General features: G+C 39.7%; 1 protein-coding gene across 1 annotated transcript in view; it reads right to left on the bottom strand.

The window, feature by feature from the left end:
• The window catches only part of ank2a (ankyrin 2a, neuronal), a gene marked incomplete at its 3' end in the record, with an annotated part of 57,845 nt that overhangs the window by 27,319 nt on the left and 20,404 nt on the right, over positions 1 to 10,122 (bottom strand). Inside the window, exons 3-6 of the mRNA XM_008276033.1 lie at positions 3,515 to 3,613; positions 1,037 to 1,135; positions 843 to 941; positions 525 to 710 (exon numbers count right to left, since the gene is read on the bottom strand). Of these exons, the coding sequence (XP_008274255.1) occupies positions 525 to 710; positions 843 to 941; positions 1,037 to 1,135; positions 3,515 to 3,613 (483 nt within the window). The remainder of the gene's footprint in view (positions 1 to 524; positions 711 to 842; positions 942 to 1,036; positions 1,136 to 3,514; positions 3,614 to 10,122) is intronic.

Raw genomic sequence — 10,122 nt, 5'->3', positions numbered from 1 at the left:
AAAAGCAAACAAGCATGATGGGACCTATAAACTAATATTTTGTTGAACAACCCTTTGAGCCAATCACTGCAATCAAGTGTTTTCTGTAACTCTCAATCAGACTTCTGCACCTGTTGACAGGTGTTTTGATTTTGTTCCACTGCTCATCAGCAAAGTGCTCTACTTTGTCCGGGACAGTTTTTTTTTAAAAAAAAAGAAGTAAATTGTTCTTTTTAACCACAATTCAAAAGCAATGTCTTATTTCACTTAATTATAATTTAACTTCTTCTTTTTTTTTTTTTTAATTTCTTATTACTTTTTTCAGTTTGTAGATATCTGAGTGACTATTGTGAATTTTGCCTTTTCTTTAATGGAAGGGTACGGACACATTTGAGGACGACTGTACATTATGACACTCCTTTCTGCTACATGCTTAGGCTTCCCTCACTTGCCCCTTCACACTCATACAACTACACCTTCCTCTTTCAATGTATTCTCTTGTTCTCCCCTTCCATCCACATTTGTCCATCGATTTCCTCCCTCACCTTAGACTGGACGTCAGCATTGTGGTCGTTCTGGAGCAGAAGTGCAGCGCTCTTGGTGTCGTCTTTGCGGGCTGCAATGTGCAGAGCCGGTAAGCGGACTTTACCCTTGGTGTCGTGTTCCAGCAGCAGGGAGACAACAGAGTTGTGGCCCTGCTGGAGCGCGATAGCAAGTGGTGTGAAGCCATCCTGGAAGAGCAAAGGGGAAAAAAAAAAGTGAATTCAATCAAATTAAAGAAACTCAAAGGAAAATTGGGAAATGAGTACCTTTATGATTCATACAAGTCAACACATGCACAGACATTTTACACTCAAACATACTTCTGTTGCAATGCTTTGGTTCCCTTCGTTTTCCAATAGGTATCGCACCACCTCCAAGTGATTCTCCTGCGCTGCCATGTAGAGTGGGGTGAAGCCATTCTGTAGAGACAAAAGCATACAGCTCACACATGCACACACAGAAGATTACATTCTATTCTTTTTACTTTTTACTGCATCGTTCTGTTCATTCTCACCTGTGACTGAGAATTGACATCTGCTCCTCTGTTCACCAACAGTCTGACTACCTCTTTTTGTCCAGCCAGTGAGGCAATATGGAGGGCAGTGTTTCCTTTCTGCAGGGAGAAAAAGAAAACAGGGTTAAGACCACCAGCCAAGTGTGTATCCCATGTGGGTGGAAACGCTTTAGAAATCACAACCGGTTGATAGAAATGCAAGCATGAAAGTTGTAATGGACACAGAAAACCGCCTTGAAAACCAAATTATGCAAAATGATGTTACACAAGTGTTTTCATCACAGTGTCAGGATGTGAAGTTGTGATTAACACTGAGGAACATATTCATGTCAGTCCAAGGACACGAGCAGCAGGGTGACAGATTCCACGTCGGCTGTTCACTGTTGCTCGCTGTTCGGGCTGACGCATGAGGCATTCACAGTCATATAGCGAGCGGCTTGCCAAGCAGCAACACTACACACTCATTCCTCTCTTTCCCTTCCACTGAAGGTGGCAGAATACCCACGTGTGATGCAACAACTAACCCACAGCGATGTCTTTAAAAGTTAAAGCCTTGAACAAGCATTTATTAAAAACAAACAAACAAAAAAAACAATAATAATAATAAAAATCATCTCACTAATTTACAGTCGTGACTCGACAATCCGACCCTTAACAATCCGAAAACCTTGCTATCCGACAGGATTTTTAGGAAAAACGAACGGAACCCATGAAAAATAGCCTGAACATACCGACACCCTTGGATTCCAACTCCAACATGACATTTTATGTCACAAATAAGGATAACGGTGCATTATCTGACTTAACAATCTGACAGATTGGCTACGTTCAGACTGCAGGACTTAATGCTCAATTTGAATTTTTTTGTGAAATCCGATTTTTTTGCGAGTTCGTTCACATTTCCAACTAAATGTGGCTTATATGTGATCTGCTGTGTGAATGTCATAGACCCAAAAATGTTCCGCATGTGCAGAAGAGGACACAACGACATCACACACAGCGAGCATGCTCAGTGTTTACGCCACCGCCGCCAACGCCGCTAATGCCGCCACCGATGGTGGAAACAGAACTGGGACTGCTATCCTAAACTAGCATCAGCAGCCAAGTACTGCCTGTGCTTTCCCGCCACTTCCACCCCATCGGAGTGCATCCCCAGGGTGGAAGTGCCCCCCCCCCCTCGACCGCGCCGAAAATTCTGATATTCATCATTAATTGGGCCTGAATATCCAGACATCGGATAGTGCTATTCGGACCAGCCCTACTAGTTATTATAACGACTATGAACAACAATTAAAAACAAATGACCCTTCAAGCATCAAGCCCTCCTTGTATCTCGACATCCTAATGACAATCCAACAGCCTTGCTATCCGACATAAAAGAAGGTTTTAGGTTTTGGGGATTATCGAGTCACGACTGTACTATGACATTTTTAACCTGAACTTCAAAACCTGCTGAAAACATTGAAAGGCACATTTCCTTTTTTTTTTTTTTTAAATCACCAAAATGACACCATTTGTCTGAGGCAGAAACCGTAAAAACTGTTTTTACAGTTCTAATGATTATTAAACTAATCATGTGGAAGCGCACTTCAATCAGGTAAGATAACCAAATCTGAGTTTTAAATAGTGATTTTTTTAAAAATAATATATTATACTAATCACATTTATCTACATATCTCATTTAAAAATTTGCCAAAGAACAATCCCTTTTCTCTAACCAGATTTTGTAAAAAACAAAGAATGCTGCACTCCTCAGGACAACTGTGGTGACGTGACTGACTCAGTTGTGACTACCAGTCATATGACAGAAATCCAGGGATTGTTTGGCTGTGTTTACACAGAGCAGAAAGGAGGCAAGTATTAAAAAAACATAAAAACAAATGAAATATGTAAACAGTAAAATATCTAGAGTATTTAGAGGCACCATTTTCTCCAGTACTAGTAACAGATGTGGGCGCTTGAAAAAAATGATATATATATAGATATTTTTTATTTCAGAAAAATATACATTCAAATGAAATTCAACCTTCATTTTTTCCTCCTTTTTTAATGCTGTATGCCATTGTAACTGATTATAAAGGATATTTTTGACTTCGCTCTACTTATACCCCCTCTACCTGCTGTTTCCACAGAGGTGCAGGACTTTATATTGCAGTGATAAATGAGCCCACAGGGGAAAAAACAGCTTGAAACTGAAGTTCAGAAGGCTAAGTTCCAAAATTGAACTCCTTTCTTAACACTTTCCCCACTTTATCACCCTCATGGATCACGTTTCATAGTTCAAGAGAGAAGCAGTGATTTACATGGTACTGTACAGCTGACACCACTGTACATGACTTACATGTGCACTCCTTTTTGTCACTCACCTCTCTACCTTCCCCCCATTTCTTTTTTTCCCCCACTTATCTTCTCCCATGTTCATATCAGCAAAGTTGTGACAGCATAATAAACTAACATGGTGCTCATTTGTATGTTTACCTTTGTGGAAGAGTCAACGGGAGCTCCTCTCTGTAGCAGTTCCTCCACTAAATCCTTGTGTCCCTCCTTAGCTGCCAGATGTAATGCATTGAGCCCATTCTGCAGAGAAAAACATTAACAAGACTTTAAGAAAGCAATTGCAAGGTGGTAAAAGAGTTACATTACAAACATTAAGCCCCTGATCACAGACCTTGGACAATATACATACTGGCGTTACATCACAGGAGGCAGTATACGCAAGGCACTAACATTAACAACTGCACCATCCAATGTATTGAAATATAATATTCCTGAATTAAATGCATGCTATCTGTTTATATATAATGCATGAAATTGTTAAGCCCACAGCAGAAAAGTCACATTGTTGTATGGTGAAAATCCACGCAGCTATATTTTACACAAACTTGCATGATTCTGTCCATCAACTGAACATTTAGGCCATTTATTAATATTACAACATCAAAACAGTTCAATGTGCACATTTTCTGAAATACTATTAGAATTCAAAGACTTGTTTAAAGGGATCAATATTCAGGAAATCCAAAACAATAAGTGTAAGTCTGAGGGGAAAAAAAAGTTTTTCCTCAGGCAAATTTCTGGTGAGTAATCCATCCAGGGAACATCAACCAGAGCTACAGGTTAGCAGCAGCACAGGAGTGTAAATGTTTCACAATGATAAGTATTCACACCACAATAATCTATTCATGTAACACACATGCACGTATACCTCCTCTGAGACAGACATAAATAAACAGACAAAAAATGATTCACCTCATCCTCCTTTTCCTCCATCCTGGGCTGTGCCCCTTTGAAAACTTCGAGTATTTCAACCCTTGCTCGTCAGACTGACTGCTTCTTCTCAAAAAACAAATATCTATCTATCCCTCTACATGCTCTGTCCTCTCTCTGTGTTGTCCTTCTTCGTAAATCTTTTTCTGTTCTTTCTTTGGCCTTTTTAAATAGTCGATTTTTACAGGTGATGGCGCTCCATCCAGTCCTCCACCACCTGCCTCTGCTTCTTCCTTTTGGTTTAGAACCAACTTTCTAGGTCTGTCTGCTGTCTTCTACCCCCCTGCAGGCTCAGTCAGATGGATTACAGTTGAAGAACTGTGCTTCCCAGCTCTGGAGGCTCTCCTGGCACTGATATGCAAGAGGAGCTGCTACGTTGTTAACACCTCTATCATTGCCCCCTTCCTTCCCCAGTGCACGCAGAACATGCGCGCGCGCACACACACACACACACACACACACACACACGCACACACAAAACACAACCCCTCTCTCTCTCTCCTCCTCGCCAAATGCCAAACAGCCAAAAGGGGTGTCAGGTTTCTGCACAGTCATAGAGGGTATGTAGGACACAAACACACACAAACATGGATACTCATATTTAGAAGCTACTGAAAATGTCAACCTTTCCAAACGAGAAAAAAAAGAGGGCATCCCTCAAAGGCCAAACTGAGTAAGTGAGTGTCTGGTTGAGCGATATATGATATGACTGTAAATGGTAAAAACGGGGCTACAGTAAAGCTACAGTACCAAAAAAATAAATACTTCAAAAGGCATAGATGTCTCCATGCAAGATGTTCCTAATGAGCTCTTTGTGGACGATTAAAGAAAATATAACTGGCCTTTCCCTTTTGTTGAAAGCGATAATGGCCCTCCAATTAGAGAGCTACTTTACTGTAGCGCAAATGGCTCTCAAACAGAGTCTCGCTTATGTTTCTTAATTAAATCTGAGTCAGCCAGAAGTAATTTGAAGAGCTACTGCAACACATCCCATCCCTGTGCATCGGTCCTCTGATCTGCAGTGTGCAAACACTTGGAAAGTAGATTCATAATTAAATCTCTTATTGGAGTCACTGTTACATTACAAACACCACACATTATAGCTCTGGTTACTTTCGTTATCAAGCTGTCATCTGTTTTTTTTTTTTTCTTCCAGATATTATAGGGATTAATTGCTTATCAAAAATATAAGAAACTTCCCAAGTGATGGACTTTAAATTACAGTATATGAAGCGACTGAAATGAAAACAAAATATAGTCCTACTTGAATATTATAAAGTAACTATTATTTACATTATGATTGACATTGTATTACTGGAAGAATCTGTAACAAGTAAATCATATCTAGAGATTTTATTTTTTTTTTTTTTTAGGGTTATTGTGATTGCCGGTAATCAAGAAAGATTGAACTGATATATATTACATGTAATGTTTTAACAGCATGTGACAGCAGAGAGCTTCATTAATAAGGGTGACGACAATCGAATATGCAAAACAGAAATAGGAATGATTAGATTAGGATGCTCTCCTCTGTTTATGTGGGATCGATTGAGATTGATCGGTTTGTCTCCTGCAGTTACGTATGCTGTTCTTTTCTATTTTCTTAATCTTTCACTGTTCTATCATTTTTTTTAATCTCCCGCTAAGGTCCATATCTTAAAGCATTATTGATATGTGGCTGCCTTCTAACTTAGCTGTTAGCCATTAGCATAGCCTTAGCCACTATGGGAGTAGTTAATTACTTGATTTTTGGCAATGGCTTGTGTTTTATGTTCAGTTTTTAATAAAACAATAAAAATAATAAATACAGATAAACAGAAAAACACCAAATATCAGCCACAATAATCAGTCTATCCCTAATCATCTACATTTCTTTTTTTTTATTAGCTAAAGTTTTTAGCAGGGTGTGGCCACACTGAGCTTGAGACGCTTCCTGCTATGGAGAAATGCTCCTCGTGTCTGTCAGGTCAAACAGCAAAAGCTTCCAATGTCATTGCTTCACTAAATTACAAGTCAGTATGTAGCCAGTCAGGCGGTGACATTTGCACTGCTTTGCCAACAGATCAGATGAAACAACTTCCACATGTGAGGCTTAGAAGCACTTTGCTGACATTTGCATGAGCACAAAGTTGAGTTGCGGTGTGACGCATCAGCTCTGAAATAATGGGTTCATTGACACAGCAAAAAATTATGCAATCTTATTAGAGTGTTTCAATCACATTTCAACCATTACGTATTCCAGGAGGGACAAGCGAAACCAACAACAGGCACACATATGTACACACTCTGTCACACAAACTGATCTAAAGCTCCTTTTCCTCTGAGTTGAGCTGTAAGTGAAAGCTTCATTTAGCTAATGGACATTCGGCCCAACACAGTGATCCCCGGCAGTTTGCCTCTCCCTCTGGCAGGAGGGAAACCGTTGAGTTCCGTCCAACGCAGATTAATACTCCCGCTCCCCTGACCTTTGTTACGATCACACATGGTGATAAATGGTCACATTTATTTGGTGTTGTTTTATGGATCCAGGTGTCACAGGGGATGAACGTTGGAGGGAGAAAAAAAAAAAAGAGGATGTAATGTAAATGCTAGCAGATTAAAGAGTAATATCACTTACGCAGGATTACCATTTGGGGAGATTAGAGGGGAAGTCTGGCCTTTAATTGTGTGGACATGAAACAAAACAGCTCATGCACACAACACACATACACAATTCACTCACACACACATGTCCAAACAGAAAGTCTACTGTATTAAAATAGATGGAACAAGGCGTCCCTCCTTCCCTCTGTCACTCTTAAATTTACGTGCTGCTGAAAAGCTGGGAGATAAACTTAAATTTAAGAAAACAAATTATTTATTAATTTGCCTCAGTCATAAAACCTATGCAATAGTGGAGCGTAGTTTGACTGTGGCTTTGGCAGGGTAAAAGTATATCTCTGCTTCGCTCTCTTTGACTAACTTGGACAGACTCCTGCCTTTGGCGCCTGACTCTGGCCCTTACCACGCTGTTGCTGCTTTCTAGGATTCGACTCTTCAGTTATTAATGAACACACTGCCAACGGCAACACTCAAAATTCCTGTGTGACGTTACAGCTTCTACCGGTGACTTGCACATGCACAGAATGGATAAAAGTACAGAAACCGCAAATACTATTAAACACACTTCATAACATGTGTTTCCTCTGGTGTATTTGATGGCATCATCCAGTTAAGCAGCCTGCTCTTTTCAGACTCATAACTTCATGTCGATGCTTTCATCATCAGACAGCTGACTGTACTGGCTGCAGTGCTGACAGTACTATTACAGATAATGACTCTGTAATTGTCTGGAGTGCTTTTCCATTCACTCCTTTCCTTGAGAGAAATTTTGCTGCTAATCACGCTGGTGCGGTCACAATGTCAGATTTTCACAACGTGATTTATCGTGGCCTCAACAATTCCACATGACTGAAAAAAAATGCTATTATTCAATTTAATCTTTGACTTTGTTCATTGTGTGTTTTTTTTGTTTGTTTGTTTGTTTAGTTTTTTTTGCAAATTAATTACAGTCAAAATACGAGTGCATAGGGGTTGACACAGATTTAGTAAAAATAACTGTGCTGTATGTTGTTTCTATGTTGCTGTGTCAGCTAAACCATTACTGGTGGTGGATTATTTAAGACATCATCGCATGTATGTATAATTAACATGATGTCAGTAGTTTTTTTTTTTAAACCTTGAAACCCCAAGCAGTTTCTGGGTGTTTCTTTGCTCCCGTCACATTTTTTGTAATTTGTCATTACAACATAAAGTTGTAAGTCTCCATGGAAACAGTATAACCATAGATAGAAGGAAGAGAAACTCAAAAATGTTTTTGTGCTAAATAAAAAAAGCTATCGTGCAAAGAATTTTTCAGGTTGACAGGGAAAGAAACAACTCCTCAGCTGCCAGCAACACAAAAACTACTTCAGATTAACCCATGGCAGACAGTATGGAGTATAACTAGACTCACTCCATGCTAACACCAATATAAGTATGCTAATTCCATGTCACTGAATGTGATCACACACCTTCAGGAAAAGACACAGACCGTGAATGGGATTTAGAGTATTAAATGACTGGTAATAACTCCTTCTTTTTTCTTACTGTCTGTCACAGTCAAACAAACTACATGCCTTGAGGTAGAGTAAAAGTGGTGGACTTATAAGCATGTCTGCATGTATGCGTGTTATCTTGAGCATGCTTTTAAGCCTGTATAGTCACATATATCTATCTATATATATCACACCAGGGATTGTAAAAATTGTAAATTTGAATTGACAAAAACTTGAAAAAAAAAAAAAATCAACAAATGTTCAGGGATGCGTTTACAAATTTGGAACTTTACTTTAATTAATAGATCCTGTATGTCCTTTACAAACACAAATGAGTTAGAGTGAACATCTGATGGTCACACGTGCTGGGAGGTGTTTATCGAGTGTTAGTCATTCACAAAATTACACTTGCTGTATAGTGTATGGCATTTTAAAGTGAGGGCATCACTGGAATATAGATTTTAAAAAGTCACTCACATTTTTGGTCACCTGACAAGGTCTCAAATTTGATCATCTGATCAACAAGAAATACTATGAAGGGCAGGGCTCTCCTGTTGCAGGGCAGGAGGTGTATGAGTGTGAATGTGTGTGTTTGTGTCTTACACAATCCCAGCCCCGTGCAGTCAGGCTTTCCTCTTGTTGCACAAAACAAAACCCCTGGTGCCCATGACAACAACCAGTAGAGCTACTGGTGGGCAGCTTCCACTTCCTGGCTGCCAACCAATTATAGTCCAGCGTATTAATAGTTGTTGTTAATTTCCTGGATAATAATAAAAGGCCAACAGCGACGAGACAGCAGGAAATATGATACACACAACCGAACGCAACACATGCGCTCACGTACGTCGCCTCACTCGCCAACCTCCTTTAAGCTACCTTGTGACTGCTGTAAATCAAATTGACATCAATGGGGCAGAGGGGTGGACAGAGCTGTGGGGGAGTGTTTCACTGGAATGTGGGTGAGGGTGGATGTGGGGGAGTAGGAACAGCTGTCAGCGAGACACGGACTCTTCAAATGAGATTGGAGGGAGGGACGGGTGTGCTGGAAGGCAGGGGAGGGGAGTAACCGTATATGTGAGGCTGGTTATAATGTGGCGATGGGGGCCTGGTGAGTTTAGGTTTGTGCTGACCTGGCTCTGTTGACTGATGCCATCATGACACAGCAGGTTGGTTTGAGCTGGTTTGTTTGGCAGATCAGTTACCAGCTTTGACCTACTGTACAGACAGGCCTGCATGTCGTGTATGTTGATGAGACTATGACATGATTAACTTTAAACATCAGGCTTCAGAAGAAAACTTTCAGTGTGGAATTTATGGTAATACTGTTGATTGTGATTCATACTTTGAGCGTTAAAATTTTTCTTAACTAAAAAAATGTAATGTTTGAGTATGAAACTAATGAAAGGCCCTTATGTCACAAAGCTGCAGACTAAATCCTTTCATGACTTCTTGTCTCAACATTATGCTGTCATATATTTTGTTTCTAAAACTGTGGATATTTGAAAAATGCAAGACACTTAAGATTTGTAATGTTTAAATTACTCAGAATGTGTCAACATTTGCTACTTCAATTGAGAATTAATGGTCTTAGTTTTGCACACAGTTGCACAGAATTGTACAGTTTTCAGCAGTTTATTCAAATGAATCTGAGATATGATCTGAAAACAACAAATATTAACCCACGCTTTCCTGACGCAAACATGGAGAGAGTTTTAAACAATCCAATTTAATTTAAAAAGGCCA

Source organism: Stegastes partitus, unplaced genomic scaffold, assembly GCF_000690725.1.
Source record: "Stegastes partitus isolate 25-593 unplaced genomic scaffold, Stegastes_partitus-1.0.2 Scaffold63, whole genome shotgun sequence".
NCBI lineage: Eukaryota > Metazoa > Chordata > Actinopteri > Pomacentridae > Stegastes > Stegastes partitus.
This window is presented reverse-complemented; position numbering and strand designations above follow the sequence as displayed.